General features: G+C 39.4%; 1 protein-coding gene across 4 annotated transcripts in view; it reads left to right on the top strand.

The window, feature by feature from the left end:
- The window catches only part of gsk3ba (glycogen synthase kinase 3 beta, genome duplicate a), a 259902-nt gene that overhangs the window by 113633 nt on the left and 125604 nt on the right, over positions 1-20665 (top strand). For all 4 annotated transcript variants that reach the window (XM_051926207.1, XM_051926208.1, XM_028800773.2 and 1 more), the window contains exon 3: positions 14192-14275. In XM_051926207.1, coding sequence (XP_051782167.1) covers positions 14192-14275 — 84 coding nt within the window. The remainder of the gene's footprint in view (positions 1-14191; positions 14276-20665) is intronic.

The following is a 20665-nucleotide window of genomic DNA, read 5'->3' as shown; positions in this document are numbered from 1 at the left end:
ACATATACAATCTTTTTTTCTAAGGAATCCTTCAAACTTTCATTGAAATATCCTGGATTTAGAGGACAGCTGTGTTTGTAGCCAGCTTTGTGGAGTTCAACACCTCTGAAATTCAAATTTTCTGCACTTTGGAAAGATGTACTGTAGTATGGACTAGAATTTCTAATTCTTTCTTAAAATACTTGCATTGTGCTTCTTATCTTGTTGTCGGCAGTATACAAATTGATATGTCTTGCTTGCAAGTCCAAACTCAAATTACTGATTTCTTGAAGAGCATCATACATCAATCTTAAATCTTGGATAACATCACATGATGTGATTTTTTTTTTTTTTTCCCCCCTTCTTTTTTTTCAGCAGTCCCTCATAAACACTGTGCTTTGTTTTGCTTCTCATAGTATCTTTCTGTGCTTGCTGGAAGTATTGAACTAGTGCTGGATAATGTGGCTGCACTGCATTAACTGTACGGAAGCTACCCACCGAGTATTCAAGATTTTTCTAATTTTCAGGAGTTGCAATTCTAGTGAAGCAACACAATCCTGTAATTGTCTTGCATTCTTTGGATAAGCAGGGTAGATCACATAACGTTTGTCCATAAAATTCTTAAACCTATTTACCCCAGCCACATTATTCACTGCATTGCTGATGGACAACTCCAGTTGATGATTAGAACAGTGCTATATAATAATACCTGGAAATGAATCTTGTAGCAACTTCCTAACACCACTACGCACACCAAACATCACTGCAGCACCATCACAAGTGACATACAGAAAGTGGTCCTTTAAATAATCCTCTGACATTCCAAGGTGTTCAAGATGAATGATCAATGTATTGAAAACTCCTTTGGCAGATACATTATGAAGTTCAGAAGAACTACATGAACATGTACAATCAAAGTATCTTTTACTGCTGACAGTAGTAGAGTTGTCTATAATTAGAGAATGTTTAATCAACCGAATTATCAATTGTAAAAATAAAGTCTTCCTTATTTAATTTCCAATGTGGTTTGTTATGATGATGCAGGCATTGGTGGAGTGAGGTATACGTCCCATATCTATACCAAAAAAAAGGTTGCAAGTGGGAAAGGCAGTCAAAGTGAAAATACGTCTTACAAACATGAGTTCAAGGCAGAACTGATTAATATGATGAAAAGAGGGTTAAAAATTTGGTGGTAGACAGGAAAAGGTGGAGTCAGGGATGCCAGAGTAGGAACTAATGTGGCAGGTAGTTGGATTCTGGGTATTGGAAGTGATGTCATAACATGGGGCCAGAAGTGATTTCATTAGTGGGTGGACCGGTAGTGATGTCACTGAGAGGCATGGTCTTCAGCTGGACTACAGAGGAACAAAAGGAGAAAGGATCAGATGACAGCTCTAACCCCTGGTTCTGCTGAGAAACCAAACTATTAGAGGCTGTAAACTGTCTCCCATGCACACATGTGTGACAGTAGTTACTTGTTGATTTATTGTGTTCATTAAGAAGGTTTGTTAAAACGATAATATAATACTTTTTTTTTTTTTATTATTTATTGCTGAAACAAGCAGTAGCCTGGTTCTATTTCCTCCTATCTGGGGAAGGATATTACAATATCAGTTGAAATGCTGTATGTCCCAACAATTAATTGCAAAAAAAAGTATATGTTAGTAAATGCTTTAATGTCTGTGTCCCAGTCTCTCATTTTACAGTGCAAGCCACTAAGGAATTTGGTTTCCCTATGAAAGAGTGACATAATCTTCTTCTTCTTTAGGCTGCTCCCATTAGGGGTTGCCACAGCAGATCATCTTCTTCCATATCTTTCTGGCCTCTGCATTTTGTTCTGTTACACCCATCACCTACATGTCCTCTCTCACCACATCCATAAACCTTTTCTTAGGCCTTCCTCTTTTCTGGCAGCTCTGTCCTTAGCATCCTTCTCCCAATATACTCAGCATCTCTCCTCTGCACATGTCCAAACCAACACAATCTCGCTTCTCTGACTTTGCCTCCCAACCGTCCAACTTGAGCTGACCCTCTAATGTTCTCATTTCTAATCCTGTCCATCCTCATCACACCAAATGCAAATCTTAGCATCTTTAACTCTGCTACCTCCAGCTCTGTCTCCTGCTTTCTGTTCAGTGCCACCGTCTCCAACTCATATAACATAGCTGGTTTCATAACCATCCGGTAGACCTTCCCTTTCACTCTTCCTGATATCCGTCTGTCACAAATCACTCCTGACACTCTTCTCCACCCATTCCACCCTGCCTGCACTCTCTTTTTCACCTCTCTTCCACAATCCCCATTACTCTGTACTGTTGATCCCAAGTATTTAAACTCATCCACCTTGGCCAACTCTACTCCTTGCATCCTCACCATTCCACTGACCTCCCTCTCATTTACACACATGTATTCTGTCTTGTTCCTACTGACATTCATTCCTCTCCTCTCTAGAGCATATCTCCTCCTCTCCAGGGTTTCCTCAACCTGCTCCCTACTACCTCTAAAGATCACAATGTCATGAGCAAACATCATGGTCCTCTGGGACTCTTGTCTAATCTCGACTGTCAACCTGTCCATCACCATTGCAAATAAGAAAGGGCTCACAGCCAATCCCTGATGTAATCCCACCTTCACCTTGAATGCATCTGTCACTCCTACCGCTGACCTCACCACAGTCACACTTCCCTCATACATATCCTGTACAACTCTTACATACTTCTCTGCCACTCCCGACTTTCTCATACAATACCACAACTCCTCTCGAGGCATTCTGTCATATGCTTTCTCTGGTCCACAAAGACGCAATGCAACTCCTTCTGGCCTTCTCTCTACTTCTCCATCAACACCCTCAGAACAAACATTGCATCTGTGGTGCTCTTTCTTAGCATGAAACCATACTGCTGCTCACTAATCATCACCTCACTTCTTAACCTAGCTTCCACTACTCTTTCCTGTAACTTCATGCGGTGGCTTATCAGTTTTATCCCCCTGTAGTTACTAAAGTCCTGCACATCCCCCTTATTCTTAAATATCGGCACCAATACACTTCTTCTCCACTCTTCAAGCATCCTCTCACTTTCCAAGATTTCATTAAACAATCTGGTTAAAAACTCCACTGCTATCTCTCCTCAACACCTCCATGCTTCCACAGGTATGTCATCTGGACCAACGGCCTTTCCATTCTTCATCCTCTTCATAGCTGTCCTTACTTCCTCCTTGCTAATCCATTGCACTTCCTGATTCACTATCTCCACATCATCCAGCCTCTACTCTCTCTTGTTCTCTTCATTCATAAGCCTCTCAAAGTACTCTTTCCATCTGCTCAACACACTCTCCTCGCTTGTGAGTACGTTTCCATCTTTATCCATTATTACCCTAACCTGCTGCACATCTTTCCCAGCTTGGTCCCTCTGTCTAGCCAATCGGTACAGGTCCTTTTCTCCCTCCTTAGTGTCCAACCTCTCATACAACTCATCATACGCTTTTTCCTTAGCCTTCGCCACCTCTCTCTTCACCTTGTGCCTTATCTCCTAGTACTCTTGTCTACTTTCTGCATCTCTCTGACTATCCCACTTCTTCTTTGCCATCCTCTTCCTCTGTATACTCTCCTGTACACCCCCATTCCACCACCAGGTTTCCTTTTCCTCCTTCCTCTGTCCTGAGGTCACGCCACGCACCCTTCTTGCTGTCACCCTTATTATATCTACTGTAGTTTCCTAATTGTCTGGTAATTCTTCACTACCACCCAGTGCCTGTCTTCCTTTTTCAACTTCCACCATTTGATCATTGGCTCTGCCCTCACTCTCTTCCTCTTCTTGATCTCCAACATTATCCTACAGATCACCATCCTATGCTGCTTAACTACACTTTCCTCTGCCACTATTTTGCAGTCTTCAATCTCCTTCAGATTGACTCTTCTGCATAGGATGTAATCCACCTTTGTGCATCTTCCTCCACTCTTGTACTTCACTCTATGTTCCTCCCTCTTCTTAAAATACGTATTCACCACAGCCATGCCCATCCTTTTGGGAAAATCCACTATCCTCTGACCTTCTTCATTCCTCTTCTTGACACCATACCTACCCATCACCTCATCGTCTCCTCTGTTCCCTTCACCAACATGTCCATTGAAATCTGCTCCAATCACCACTTTCTGTCCCTTGGGTACACTGTTCATCACTTCATCCAACTCACTCCAAAAGTCTTCTTTCTCATCCATTGCACACCCAGCTTGCGGGGCATATACACTAACAACATTCATCATCACAGCTCCAGTTTCCAGCTTCATCATCATTACTCTGTCTGACTCTCTTTTCACTTCCAGAACACTCTTGATATACTGTTCCTTCAGAATAACCCATACTCCATGTTTCCTCCTATCCCACACCATGATAAAACAATTTGAATCCACTTCTGATCCACCTGGCCTTACTCCCCTTCCATTTAGTGTCTTGCACGCACAATATATCAACCTTCCTTCTCTCCATCATATCTGTTAACTGTCTCCCCTTACCAGTCATACTGCCAGCATTCAAAGTTCCTACCCTCAGTTCCACTTTCTTTACCTTCCTCCTCACCTCCTACCTCTGGACACGTGTTCCCTCTCTCCTTCTTCTCCTTCTTCTTCTTCAGCCAACAGTAGCCCAATTTATGCCAGCACCTTGTTGAGTAACATACTGGTGGCGGTTGTTGTTAACCCGGTGCTCGACCGATCCGGTATGGAAATTTGTATTGTTGTCCGAATATTGATTTGGCAAAATTTTACACCGGATGCCCTTCCTGACATAACCCTCCCCATTTATCCGGGCTTGGGACTGGCACGAAGAAACACACTGTTTTGTGCATCCCTGTGGCTGGTTTGAAATAGTGATATAATCTTATGCCTTTTCATTGCAATGAACTCTGCTGTTGCATTTTATACCTGATTAATTATTTAGGCGCTGATGTTTACTATCAAGTACAGTACATCACACAGCACAGCAAGTGTGAATTACACTATGTTAGCTTCTTGAATATCAACTAGCTTTAATAGTAAAAGTGATAGCATTTGTGAAGCTCTAAATTAAAGTGGATAAAATAGTCCGCAGAAAGCTTTTTTTTTTCTGGGCATCTTGCATAAGCCCAGTAACAATGCTGTTCCCAGTAAGTACCTCATATTGCTTGTCAAGCATGGCAGTAGCAATTTAATGGTTTGAGTTTGCTTTGCTGCTCTTCCATCTTTAAAACTTCATTAATAAAGGAGCCATGGTTTCTGCTTGGAATCTCAGGTTAATTGAGTAAATGCTCAGCTATCTGTCTGTGAGCTAAAGGTAAAATATATCTGGAACATTCAGCAAAACAATGTAGCAAATTAAACAGAACAATGATCTGAGAGAAAATGAGCAAGAGTATATTAAAAATTTTTAGTACTTTGTCTCTGGATGCAAGTCTATTCCAAAGTCCGTACCAAATCCCAGTTCAGCATTGTAGTAGGACCAGAAATAAGCAATTTGTTTGAATAATCGCAACAGTCACTGAGACAGAAGTGACTCTTCAAGGAGGAGTGGGCCTAAATACAGTAAATTTACAGTACTGAAAAAACACTGTACAGCAAATGCAGGGAATACTTGCTGCACTAATTGGTTCCCAAGATGGTATAAATATTTATGGGGCAGTTTTTTCTTGCATGGAGCTATTACATAACTTTAGATTGAATTTTATTTGTTTGTTTAGGGTCATTTTTTCATCATCCTGATTAGGTGAAAATCTGACCATATCCATTGAAACATGCAATATTGCAGAAAAACCGTCAACAGCTGCATGGTGAGTGTACTGTGCTTTGCAGCAATCACCAGTTTCATTCCAGTTATGTTACATTAATTGAAAAAAAAAAAAGTGTTTGTTTACCACATGTAATGCATGAATTAGTTGTTTTTCTTTGGCTAAAGCAAAGATCTTTGCAGAGGTATTTATTTATAAAAGTAGTTTTTCTTACCCATTACAATACTTTCAAAGATAGTTAAAAGTCAGTGAAAAACTTCATTTTAAATAGAGAAAGAACAAATTTATGGACATACTCGCATAACAAATTGATGTTAAGTTTTATTTTTGCTTTTCAAAGTGTACTCTACACTAAAAATATTATTCATATTGTAAAAACATTTTCCAGAATATATCAAAATCTCTTAATGTTTTGGAAGAATGGGACATAGATCTCTTATTAGAATTATGACATGCTTGCCACATATTTAACTAAGTGTTAAGTGATCACATACTGTGTATCTTATTTGAAGGGGTCTTAAATGTGCCCAGAGCAAGTTCAACCTGTGAGCATTGTCATCAAGCACCTGCATTGGTAGATGACATGTTTTGGGAATGTCCTACATCTAAACCATTTTTGGACAAAAATATTGAACATCTCTTGGATAGCCCTGCATTTAATATTTATTCTCTGTGTTTATTCAACAATAGTTTTCAGTTTATTTTGTATAGCTGTCTAAATTTAGTGCAGGCTCATAGAGTTGTAACAAATTTACAGGAAAAATAGTTTACAAGCATACAAATTACTAATTATATAATATACACCATTAGTTGAAATTAGATTAGTTGAAACGCACAGTAAAATAAATCCATGCCAAACTGAATGACATAAAAAGATCGTAACAATATATGCTGTTTAATACCAGTAAACCCGTGATTCTCGAAAGAATCGCAAATCCAAGAATGGCAATCACTTTCTGTTCCCTCCGATATTTGAAGGGATGAAAAATCATGGAGGGTGGGTGCTTCCTGGGAAATTTTTCATTCAATTAACGCGCTTTCGTTTATTGTTTTTATCCATGCAGTCTCGTTTTTGTTTTTCTATGGCTGTGTCGTCAGCTAGACGTCGTTTGCTGACGGCGGCGGATTCGCGTGCTGAAGTGACGATGGCGGTGGACCCAGGCTTGGAGGGGCACATTACTAAACGAAGGTGGTATATGTGGTGGTGTGGGCGATCGCGTTCGGGCAGCGGTGGTAATGTGTACAGCTTGCCTGTTGCCTCTGGCATCTGTGCATATATACTGTACAACCTGGCGTGCACGCTTTACCTCAAGGTTTAGTTTACAGGTCGTATCCATACGGGCTCATTTTTGTATTTCTGATCGTTGAGCTCTTTCTTTTTGGAGCCGTGACTCCTTTGCCTCTGCTGTTTCAGAAGCACGTTGTGGGCGCCTTCGTTCATTGTTTTTATCCATACGGGCTCGTTTTTGTATTTCCGTTAGTTGAGCTCTTTCTTTTTGGAGCCGTGACTTCTTTGCTTCTGGTGTTTCTGAAGCGCGTTGTAGGAGCCTTCGTTTATTGTTCTTATCCATGCGGTCTCGTTTTTGTTTTTCTGTGGCTGTGTCGTTAAGTAGAAGTCGTTTACTGTTAGGAATCATAATTCAACTTACTTTTAATACTGAATTATCGTTATGTGATTCAAATATGCCACACTGACTGCTGACACAGTGGAATACAGCAAGTTTAGTTTACAGGTTGTGTTGTTTGGGCGCCACCTACTGACTCTGGGAAGCTGCTGGGTATGACTCTGGGGCCCTGATGCGCTGTGCGCATGCACCTCGGTGCGTCCGGCGTCCGTGCATATCATTATACAACTGTCGTTTAGTAATATAGATTATTGTTGGTATATGGCCAGTTGATAGTGAAGAAGAGGAAAACATAAACCCCAGTCAGCAGCATCTGCAGAGAAAATAATTCTGGTTTGTTGTGCAAAAACGAACAATGTCAGAGTTCTATACACTTAGGCTAACTGGCTCCCCAACCTCTGGGCATTCTGTAATACAAGTTTGTGCTGGGCAGACTAATAAGACAGCAATTTTTTTCATCTTTGGATTCCAAGGCTCCCAGTATTTCTGATGCCTTCCCCACGGACAGACAAACAGCAGGATACTAAAGAATAGAAACACAACAGAGATGGATTGGTAGAAGTTTATAAGTATTGTAATACTTATTTTTTGCAAGCAGTGAACAAAGATACATACATGCAACTATTCAGCAGCTACAATTGGCGTATGCTAAACTAAATTAATGAGTCTTTAGTCTGGATTCATAAGTTGAATCAGAAGGGGAATCCCTTATATAAACAGTCAGATCTTAGCATAGATTTGGGATGCTTTTATTAAAAACTCAGTCTTGCAAGGTTTCATTCATATTTTGGAAACTTCGGTTTTAGATAGTGATGTAATGTGTTTTATTAAAGATATATACTGGAGTCAAGGATAAAGCCCAAGTGGCATGCTAATTCAGTTAAATTAATATTCAGTACTAGTGACATCAAGTGACAGAGTATTGGTGCAGTCTATTCATCCCAGTACCCTTTCGCCCCTTCAAATAACAATTCTGTTATGATACCAATATAAAAGAATACAATGGAAAAATTAGCAGTAAAATCCTGTTCCTTTGCAAAAGGATGAAGGTCCAAGTCTTTAGAGTCCTGGTGCTTCCTGTTTTGAGATATGGTTGTGAGACATGGACCTATCCAGTGACCTGCGACAAAGACTGGACTCCTTCGGTACTGTATCTCTTCAGAGAATCCTTGGGTACCACTGGTTTGAGTTTGTGTCGAACAAACAATTACCCATAGAGTCCCAAATGACGCACATTACCTGCATTGTGAGGGAGTGTCAGTTACAGTAAATTGGCCATGTGGTGCGATTACCAGAGGGTGATCCGGCTCACAGGATACTCATTGTTGAGGATCCAAGTGGCTGGACCAGGCCAAGGGGACGTCCATGTAACACCTGGCTGTGGCAGATAGATGGTCATTTACAGGGGGTGGGACTGAACCACATGTCTGCCCTTTGGGGTGTATGGGTTGCTAACCGGGATCCCGAGGTGTTTCGTCATGTGGTGGGTGTGGCAATGTTTTGTACCAGTGCGTGATCCCCAACGTGACCTGACCTGATTTTTGACCTGCTTAGAATGTGGTATTTATTTGGAAACATGCTTGAAAGTACAGTTCAGAGAGGATAGTTTAGCTTTACATTTTTAAAATGTATTTCATCATTCAGAGCCCCAAGTAATCCATTTCACAGTTGCAAGGTTTGCAGCCCATCCTGGCTGCACTGTGAGGAAGGCAGGCAATGGCTGCGGACAAGACACCAGCCCACTGCAGGGCCTACTCTCACTATGGCCAATCTGGAGTTACTAATTAATGTAATGGACACATCTTTAGGACTATGGGAGGAAAACCAACATACCCAGAAGGAGACCCATTCAGACATATTAAGTACATGCAAAAACTCCACATGGACAACATCAAGAGGATTCAAACCCAACTTCCTACAGCATAGGAAGTCATTAACAGATGACGTGAATTAATGAAATATGCCAATTTAGATTTTTGGTTACAGAGAGCATAAATACTTGCTAATTAGGAAATTCCTACGTTTCACTTTGAAAACTTTTTTTGACTTTGTGCGTTTGATTTGCCAAAGTATGCAAATCTCTGTGGCTTATCAAAAAAAAAGTTCCTAGTTCAAACTGTGCAAGATGATAAAGTAAGACATTAATCTTGTGGGCTAAATGTTTATTATTCTTTATTGATCCTGCTTTTTCATTTTCCTGGATAAATGGGAAGGGTTATATCAGGAAGGGCATCTGGTATAAAATTTTGCCAAATCAATATGCGGACAACAATACAGATTTCCATACTGGATCGGTGTAGCCCCGGGTTAACAACAACCACCACCAGTACTGTTAGCCAGTAGGGTGCTTGCGGAAATTGGGATACTGTTGGCTGAAGGAGAAGAAGAGGGGGGAGACGTTTCCGGAGGCAGGGGGAGAGAAGGAAGGTAAAGAGAGTGGAACTGAGGGTAGGAAATTTGAATGTTGGCAGTATGACTGGTAAGGGGAGACAGCAGATATGATGGAGAGAAGGAAGGATGATATATTGTGCATGCAAGAGACTAAAGGGGAGGGTAGTAAGGCCAGGTGGATCGGAGGTGGTTTTCAAATTGTTCTGTCATGGTGTGGATGGGAGGAGAAATGGGATAGGGGTTATTCTGAAGGAACAGTATGTCAAGAGTGTTTTGTAGGTGAAAAGAGTGTCGGACAGAGTAATGATTATGAAGCTGGAAATTTGGGGTGTGATGATGAATGTTGTTAGATTATATGCCCCGCATATGCGATGGATGGGAAAGAAGATTTTTGGAGTGAGTTGGATAAAGTGATGAACAGTGTTCCCAAGGGACAGAAAGTGGTGATTGGAGCGGATTTCAATGGACATGTTGGTGAATGAAACAGAGGAGATGAGGATGGACATGGCTGTGGTGAATACATATTTTAAGAAGAGGGAGGAACTTTGGGTGATGTACAAGAGTGGAGGAAGATGCACACAGGTGGATTACATCCTATGCATTAGAGTCAATCTGAAGGAGATTGAAGGCTGCAAAGTGGTGGCAGGGGAAAGTATAGTTAAGCAGCATAGGTTGGTGGTCTGTAGGATGACGTTGGAGATCAAGAAGAGGAAGAGAGTGAGGGCAAAGCCAAGGATCAAATGGTGGAAGTTGAAAAAGGAAGACTGCAAGGTTGAGTTTAGGGAGAAAGTGAGACAGGCACTGGGTGGCAGTAAAGAGTTACCAGACAGTTGTTGGGCAACTACAGCAGATGTAGTAAGGGTGACAGCAAGAAGGTTGCTTGGTGTGACATTTGGACAGAAGAAGGAGGAAAAGGAAACCTGGTTGTGGATTGGGGAAGTACAGAAGAGTATATAGAGGAAGAGGATGGCGAAGAAGTAGTGGGATAGTCAGAGAGATGCAGAAAGTAGAAGAGTACTAGGAGATAAGGCACAAGGTGAAGAGAGAGGTGGCGAAGGCTAAAGAAAAGGCGTTTGATGAGTTGTATAAGAGGTTGGACACTAAGGAGAGAGAAAAGGACCTGTACCTATTGGCTAGACAGAGGAACCAAGCTGGGAAAGATGTGCAGCAGGTTAGGGTGATTAAAAGATAAAGATGGAAATGTACTCACAAGCGAGGAGTGTGTGTTGAGCAAATGGAAAGAGTACTTTGAGAGGCTTGTGAATGAAGAGAACGAATGAGAGAGAGAGAGAGAGAGAGAGAAGGTTGGATGATATGGAGAAAGTGAATAAGGAAGTGAAAATTGATTAGATAGGAGGAAGTAAGGGCAGCTATGAAGAGGATGAAGAATGGAAAGGCCTTTGGTCCAGATGACATACCTGTGGAAGCATGTGGGCGTTGAGGAGAGATGGCAGGGAGTTTTTAACCAGATTGTTTAATGGAATCTTGGAAAATGAGAGGGTGCCTAAGGAGTGGAGAAAGTGTACTGGTGCCGATATTTAAGAATTAGGGTGATGTGCAGGACTTTAGTAACTACAGGGGGATAAAATTAATGAGCCACAGAATGAAGTTTTGAGAAATAGTCGAGGAAGCTAGGTTAAAAGGTGAGGTGATGATTAGTGAGCAGCAGTATGGTTTCATGCCAAGAAAGAGCACCACAAATGTTTTGTTTGTTCTGAGGGCGTTGATGGAGAAGTATAGAGAAAGCCAGAAGGAGTTGCGTTGCATTTTTGTGGACCTGGAGAACGCATATGACAGGGTACTTTGAGAGGAGTTGTGGTATTGTATGAGGAATTCGGGAGTGGCAGAGAAGTACGTAAGAGTTGTATAGGATATGTATGAGGGAAGTGTGACTGTGGTGACGTCTGCGATAGGAGTGACAGATGCATTCAAGGTGGAGTAGGGCTTACATCAAGGATTGGCTCTGAGCCCTTTCTTATTTGCAATGGTGATGGACAGACAGGAGTCCCTGTGGACTATGATGTTTGCTGATGATATTGTGATCTGTAGCGATAGTGTGGGAGCAGGTTGAGGAGTCTCTGGAGAGGTGGAGATAAGATATGCTTTGGAGAGGAATGAAAGTCAGTAGGAACAAGACAGAATACATGTCTGTAAATGAGAGGGAGGTCAGTGGAATGGTGAGGATGCAAGGAGTAGAGTTGGCGAAGGTGGATGAGTTTAAATACTTTGGATCAACAGTACAGAGTTATGGGGATTGTGGAAGAGAGGTGAAAAAGACAGTGCAGGCAGGGTGGAATGGGTGGAGAAGAGTGTCAGGAGTGATTTGTAACAGACGGATATCAGCAAGAGTGAAAGGGAATGTGTACAGGACGGTAGTGAGACCAGCTATGTTATATGGGTTGGAGACGGTGGCACTGACCAGACAGCAGGAGATAGAGCTGGAGGTAGCAGAGTTAAAGATGCTAAGATTTGCACTGGATGTGACGAGGATGGACAGGATTAGAAATGAGTGCGTTAGAGGGTCCGCTTAAGTTGGACATTTGGGAGACAAAGTCAGAGAGGCACGATTTTTTTGGTTTGGACATGTGCAGAGGAGAGATGCTGAGCATATTAGGAGAAGGATGTTGAGGATAGAACTTGCAGGTAAGAGAAAAAGATGAAGGCCTAAGAAGAGGTTTTTGGATTTGGTGAGAGAGGACATGCAGGTGATGGGTGTAACAGAGCAAGATGCAGAGGACAAAAAGATATGGAAAAAGATGATCCGCTGTGGCAACCCCTAACGGAAGGAGGAGGAAGAACCACCACCACCTGCCTAATCAACGATCAAGTTTTACTCATGTTAAACTATTTTGGAAATGCCTGTTAACTGTCAGGCAAAACATTATACTTCTATTTGTGCCATTCATTTGGTTTTTGTAGGCAAAATAAAATTCATTAGTATAACACCAATCATGTGATGAATGTACTGAAAGCACCTACTGTATGTCATATAAATTTTAATGGTATGTTGTTGAATGTAGTGCAGTTTCTAAGCTACAGTTGACTACAGACAAGTTCAGTCCAGTTAATTGTCTAATTCTAGATTTGTACACAGGCTTAAGGAATAACAATAATATCAGGCACCTAATATAATGCCCCCTGTAAACAGTACAGAATAGGATTTTTACAGGAGTTCTGAAATAATGGATTAATGTAAAACTGGCAAGCTTCATTTTACACAGGAAAGTGGGAGAGATTTGTAAAGTAAAAGCACCAGGTGTCTGACATTTGAAATGTGCATCCATTTGACTAACCCATTTAAATATTACTTATTAGTAAGGTGTTTTTTTAAGGCAGCAGGTGATGCAAATATAAATATTGCAATAGTAAATGTTACAACCTACGAGACAAACCAGGTTTCTAAAGGATATTTATTACTAGTTTTCTTAATTTTAGTTTTAATAAATTGAATGGTATTTGTTTTTGCTGTTGTATTGAGTATTGTCAAATTTCAGCAGTATTGGTATTGAATATAAAAATACTGGTATTATGACATGACGTCCTCCCTCTGGTTTTTGACTGAGAAATTTTTTTAATACATTGCCACTTTGTACTACAAAGAAGTTAATGCATCCAGTTATTAATCAAGGTGCCTCATGAATCTTCCGTCCTAGGGAGAAATACAAAATGCCACATCTTTTTTTTTTTTTTTACTGGCTTTAGGGCTGGACTCAGTCTGTGAAAATCTGCAGTAAACCTGCCCATAATAAACTGTAATTAAAAGGTCTGAAATTGCATTTTGTTAAACAAAAGAAAAAAATATAAGCTAAACAAAAACTAGACTGAACTGAAGTTGAATCTACATTCTCATAAAGTAAATGAAATTAAACATTAATGTAACCAAATGTTTAATTTTTTAAATAAGCCAATTGGAGGTAGCCATAGTGTTGACCAGTTTTCTCTATGAAATGTGTGCATTTTTAACTTTAATTGGGTTGAGTAGAGATGGCATAATGGCTTTTGGTAGCAGTTGTTATAGAGACGTAAACATTCCATAGGTAAATCCTATGAAATTAAATATTGAAGTGACCTAGTTAGTCTTATGCCGATCTATGTGTCTAAAGTAATTTGTGTGCAGTTGGTCATTTTTTTGCCTTGAAGTGATGTTGAAAAAAGTGTTGTCTAAGTAGGACCAAAATCTGGTGACAGATTAATGTGGTTGTGATGCATATGCAAGTAAAACCTCTTTGCTAAACAGTGACCAAAAATGAAAATACAACTTCACTCTTTATTCTTAGGAGAGGCTACCAAGCCTATAGTGTATTTTTTAACTTATACAAGAGAATTAGAGATGTTATTCACAGCACATTTTTAAACATTTGTTTTCCCCCTTGTTAAATTCATTGTTACCAATGATGTTTTGAAATATGAATGCATTTATTTTTTTTCATTTTCAGAATCGTGAGCTTCAGATCATGAGAAAGCTGGATCATTGTAATATTGTCAGACTACGTTATTTTTTTTATTCCAGTGGAGAGAAGGTAAGAGCACAAGCATTCAGTTTATCTTTGTATAGTTTTCGTTTTTTTACATGTACTTTACAATAAAGTTCTTACCTAAAGCCTCTTTAGAGCTTTAAAAATGTTTTTGGTTTTAAAAGTTGTGATTTGTAAGAATTAGTCAGCTTGTTATGATGTACAGTAAAATTAGACCAAAAAGCTACCTTAATATTGTTTAACTTTGCAAAGAAATCAACAGTAATTCGTGAGAATGTGAATCTTATTTAGCAATATAAGTTTTTAAGCAGGCAGTGAAAGTGGCTTCATAGTGTACCAGGAGAGATTATGCATTTTTACCGTTAACCAAATATTGGAAAAGCACGGTGTCTACAAAAGTTAGAAAGGTAATTGAGAAAGTTAGGTTTTAATGAATGATAGTGTTTGTCCTGTATTTCTGTATCTCTTCATTGGGCAGCAATGCAAAGTTGTGGATGAGGGTAGTGAAAATTTTTTGCTGAAAGTAGGAATTTTCTATGTATGTGTTCAGTCTATTACTGCTCTTGGTTTTCGTGGATGGTGGTTATCAAAATCGACCATAAATGTGAAATTCCTGAAGGTGACAACAGTGATGGTCATGGAGTCAGTTGAAAAGGTAGGAATATGTGTGGTTAACATAATCGCAGAAACCAGGCACTATTGGAAATAACTTCTAAATTGTTGCTACTCTGCCTGGAAACACACTTCAACAAACGTAGCTGTGAAAGTCATCTGTTCATCTACCTTTTCTCGATCGAAAGGACTAGAGCTTTGGCCTCGGTGGTGGGTAGCAAGAGCAAAACCTGTCTATTAGAATGCTTTTCAGTCCAATGAAGGTAGCTCAAAGTACATCTTACGTCTTGTTTTGTCTTAGCATATGAAAAGTAACTGTAGCCAGGTTTTTTTTTACTGTTTTGAAAATTCTTCGTCAATTGGAAAGGTTGTGACATTAAGTATGATGCGTAAAAAGATATTCCCCAATATAGATGTCTTTGTTTTAAATGTTTTATTGAAATTCAGAACAGCTCACACAAAAATTCTGAGAAATATTGATAATCCACACAAAAAATGACTTCTGTTTAAGGCTCAAATCTTGGTTACATTCCTTTGAGTTGCGATATAGCATGGCATATTTCAGTGTACATTAATGTATGGGTATATGCCTAAGTTTACGTTCATGGTCAGAAAACTATTGTTGCATGCTCATTCTAGCCTATCTGAAATTCAGCACGATATTAAGTGTGTTCCATCAGCATACTAAGTTAGCTCTCTCTCTCTCTCTCTCTCTCTCTCTCTCTCTCACACATGTGTGTGTATATACAGTGGGGCAAAAAAGTATTTAGTCAGCCACCAATTGTGCAAGTTCTCCCACTTAAAAAGATGTGAGAGGCCTGAAATTTTCATCATAGGTATACCTCAACTATGAGAGACAAAATGAGAAAAAAAAATCCATAAAATCACATTGTCTGATTTTTGAAGAATTAATTGGCAAATTATGGTGGAAAAAATGTATTTGGTCAATAACAAAAGTTCATCTCAATTCTTTGTTAATATACCCTTTGTTGGCAATGATAGAGGTCAAACGTTTTCTGTAAGTCTTCACAAGGTTTTCACACACTTTTGCTGGTATTTTGGCCCATTCCTCCATGCAGATCTCCTCTAGAGCAGTGATGTTTTGGGGCTGTCGCTGGGCAACACGGACTTTCAACTCCCTCCAAAGATTTTCTATGGGGTTGAAATCTGGAGACTGGCTAGGCCACTCCAGGACCTTGAAATGCTTCTTACGAAGCCACTCCTTCGTTACCCGGGCGGTGTGTTTGGGATCATTGTCATGCTAAAAGACCCAGCCACATTTCATCTCTAATGCCCTTGCTGATGGAAGGAGGTTTTTACTCAAAATCTGACGATACATGGCCCCATTCATTCTTTCCTTTACACGGATCAGTCATACTGGTCCCTTTGCAGAAAATCAGCCCCAAAGCATGACGTTTCCACCCCCATGCTTTACAGTAGGTATGGTGTTCTTTGGATGCAACTCAGCATTCTTTCTCCTCCAAACACGACGAGTAGAGTTTTTACCAAAAAGTTCTATTTTGGTTTCATCTGACCATATGACATTCTCCCAGTCCTCTTCTGGATCATCCAAATGCTCTCTAGCAAACTTCAGACGGGCCTGCACATGTACTGGCTTAAGCAGGGGGACACATCTGGCACTGCAGGATTTGAGTCCTTGGCGGCGTAGTGTGTTACTGATGGTAGCCTTTGTTACTTTGGTCCCAGCTCTCTGCAGGTTGTTCACTAGGTCCCCCCGTGTGGTTCTGGGATTTTCGCTCACCATTCTTGTGATCATTTTGACCCCACGGGGTGAGATCTTGCGTGGAGCCCCAGATCGAGGGAGATTATTAGTGGTCTTGTATGTCTTCCATTTTCTAATAATTGCTCCCACAGTTGATTTCTTCACACCAAGCTGCTTACCTATTGCAGATTCAGTCTTCCCAGCCTGGTGCAGGTCTACAATTTTGTTTCTGGTGTCCTTTGACAGCTCTTTGGTCTTGGCCATAGTGGAGTTTGGAGTGTGACTGTTTGAGGTTGTGGACAGGTATCTTTTATATTGATAACGAGTTCAAAAAGGTGCCATTAATACAGGTAACGAGTGGAGGACAAAGGGGCCTCTTACAGAAGAAGTTACAGGTCTCTGAGAGCCAGTAATCTTGCTTGTTTGTAGGTGACCAAATACTTATTTTCCACCATAATTTGCAAATAAATTCTTTAAAAATCAGACAATGTGATTGTCTGGATTTTTTTTTCTCATTTTGTCTCTCATAGTTGAGGTATACCTATGATGATAATTACAGGCCTCTCTCTTTTTAAGTGGGAGAACTTGCACAATTGGTGGCTGACTAAATACTTTTTTGCCCCACTGTATGTGTATATGTTGTGACAGATTGAGGCGCTTTCGCTCCCTTCAACCCTCGGACAATACGCCAGACACCAACCAGATAAAAGTCCTAAATGACTTTATTAATAATAATGTGCACAAAGCACCCTCCACTCCACAGTACTCAATAATAAACAATAATCAATAATCCTCCACTCTCCCAGACACGTTGCCACCCTTCCACCCAGCTCAGCTCGTTTGTCTGGGATTTCCCAGAGTCTTTTATAGTCCGTGACTCGGAAGTGCTTCTGAACCCTCAGTCCATGTGACTTCTTAGCACTTCCGGGTCAGATCAAAACTCTTCTTTTTCATGCCGGAAGCACTTCTGTCCATGTGACTGTGACGTACTTCCGGGGTGTAGGGAAAATAGATGTGATGTCCTTGTGCCTGCAGCGACTCCTGGTGGTCCCCATGGTAGCCAGCAGGGCTGTGCATAAAAACTTCATTGTCCATAACTCCCTGCTGGCATTCGGGGTACCTCCATGCTGCAAGGAGGGCTCCATCTAGCGGCCTGGGGTATTGGCCGGGATGAATGATTGGCCATATCTCACAATGTGTATGTATTTTTTTTTTTTTGATAGCATTTCTGTTTTTCGTCCTCTTTTGATTTTTGTCTAATTTGAAGGAGGAGGAAGAATTCTTTTTTTTTTTTTTTTTTTTTTTTATTATTAGATATAAAAATAAACTTTTGCTGAAACCTCACCAAAATTATAAACTCCTGTTTGTTATACAGGGTGGATCCCCATCTCTACCTCACATTAAAAATCAAGCCTTACATTGTATTTTGCTATTGATGAGTTCCAACACTTGTCACTTGTTTATTTAAATGTTATCTGAGTAACTAATTCATAGTTATACCAGTTTTTTAACGCTGTTCTAGGTCTAGATTAAAATAAATGGAAGAAATATCCACTGTTAACCTATGAAATTGGGCCAACAGAAGCACCTAATCTGGTTGGATTCAGTCTGAAAGCACAGGCACGCGCCATGATATATACTGATGTACACTGTATCCTTTATTTTTTTATTATATTGTGGTACAAGTCCAAGATTATAACATCAATGATAAATTGCAATAATATAAGAACTTATGTATATATAGTTATCTTTATTATCTCTTATGTAGCCCCTTTCTTGGAAAAATGTGTATTTTGAGCTGTAAATCACAAAGTGGAAATCACCTTGTTTTTTAGGTAACCTTTTTAAAATAGATGTGTCCTTCAGGCAAATTAGCTCAGACCATTACTGCTTTTTAAGCTAATCAGAATGTCCTTGGACTTTATTATCCATGCTAAGGATGTCACAATACCAATAAAAGAAGTTTCGCAATACCTGATACCCATTTGATACCATGGCAGAAACAGAAATTCATTTTGCCAGCTTTTAAAGTAAATGTCCCTCCATTTTTCCAGTGAACAATATTATGCTTTTTTGTAACAGAATATAAAAAACGTGTATATAAATAAAATAATCTTGATTGTACAGAAGACTGGAGTTCCTGAAGTTTACAACATGTCTAAGCCCATCTACTCGTGAAAAGCTGTTGTTTGCTTCCGATACCGAAAATCCCAAAATTTGGGTTTTTCTGTACATCTTTCAGTGCCGGTCAACTATACTTCTGGGGCTTTACCAGTAATTCTCGAAATCTGTCCCTTTTTAGTACACATTTGTCTCAACTTCAAGGTTTTCTCTATGAAATCAGTCTTGTCAATTTTCTGCCACTTCTTTATTTTAGAACTCTTATATAACAGCCTTTGTCGTGTTTTAAAAAATGTCCTACATTTGTGATCAGACTTTTATATATCCTGTATACAGATCCAGAATTAGAAAATGAACTGGGCAGATGTTTCTTGTAGTAAATTAATTGTAACTGATAGACTGCATCGTACTCACCAATGTATCATTCAAATATCAAATGTACCGTATATGTTTTTACTATATTCATCACATGTTTGGGGTTATATTTATGAATAGGAATGTCACAAGAACCATTTGAATGAAATACAGTTATAGTATTACAGGCAAAACCTTGTACTGAGTATGAATCTACAAATACTAAGTTTCTTTCAGTTGTTTTTTTAACAGCAAACTAATGTTCATTAGTATAACTCAATGTTACGAATGTTGTGAAAACACATCTGGTATGTGATTAGATTAGATAAATTTTATTTTCATGGGGAAATTCAGATGCATACAGCTGCAGAAACATAAAACAAGGATACTGATACACTGGATAGATAATACAGTACAGCTAATCAATCAATCAATTGATAAATAAAATAAACTTAACAAGTACATCAGATGGAACCATTGAATTACCTTATAGCAATCAAATGTGTCAATGGTAAATTGGGGAATGTCATGAAGTCTTATGTACAGTTAATTCAATACAAATAATTCGAGCCTGGGTTTGTATGCAGTTAAATCCAGGACTGAATTTGACTAGATGGAACAATATAGGCTGTTTTACAAGAGTTCTTGAGTAATGGGTTTAATATAAAACTGACAATTCTGATTTCAGACAGAAAGCCTTAATGTTGGGAGAAATGCCAAAGTGGAACAGATTTGGACAATTAAAGCAGCAGGAGTTTGAGAAATTTGAATCAATTTAAAATGTTGAAGAAACATTACTCTTTAAGTTTCTACCAGCTCTTAATGCAAATTTAAATATTACAATGCCAAATATTAAACCAACATTTAAAAGTGATTATTTCAAAAACATCTTTAAAATAATGTTGAAATCCTCCTATAGTAGCAGTCAGAAATTCCATATCTGAAACTGAAAGCACTGTTGTTCAGTTACGATGATACAAGTAGTGTAGGAGTCGATATAAGACTGAATTGACAGGTGTGTTTTGTGAAAATATGAATTGCAAAATATACATTCGAAATAGTGTGTCAATTCCCTGTTAAAAGTAAGTAAATATGACTGCTCTTAAGAGAGCTGACAACAAAGTGTCACAGGAGAAGCAGATTCCAATACTAAAAATGCCTGAATCAAGTAAATGTTCCTAATGACACCCATAGAAGCACAGATGAAGCTGCACAACATCCACATTCTGACTGCATTGCTAAATGTATAACTAAAGAAAGTTAACATTACTGTCTAACTGGAAATACAAACATGACATGCTCGCATATCACTGCAGTGCTTTAACATGCAGAATATATACAGTGCTCAGAAAAATAATTTACCTCAAGCAGCCAGTGTCTCCTAAAAGAAAGAAATAGGAGCCAATAGCTTTGACTTAGGTGTCGAATAATAAAATGTGTAAAATATTAATCTTTCAATCTCTTTACCTTTCTAACCTCCATGTATGTTTGCCTAATTCTTTTACTTTTCCTGTGCAGTGCATCCTTCCCTTGTGTTTTTGTGTCCATCTTGATGATTTGGGTAACTGAATGTCATTATAACTTTCAAACTATGTACAGACATTTAGAACAGTGTATTTTACTGA

This window comes from Erpetoichthys calabaricus, chromosome 4 (assembly GCF_900747795.2).
Source record: "Erpetoichthys calabaricus chromosome 4, fErpCal1.3, whole genome shotgun sequence".
Lineage (NCBI taxonomy): Eukaryota > Metazoa > Chordata > Cladistia > Polypteriformes > Polypteridae > Erpetoichthys > Erpetoichthys calabaricus.
This window is presented reverse-complemented; position numbering and strand designations above follow the sequence as displayed.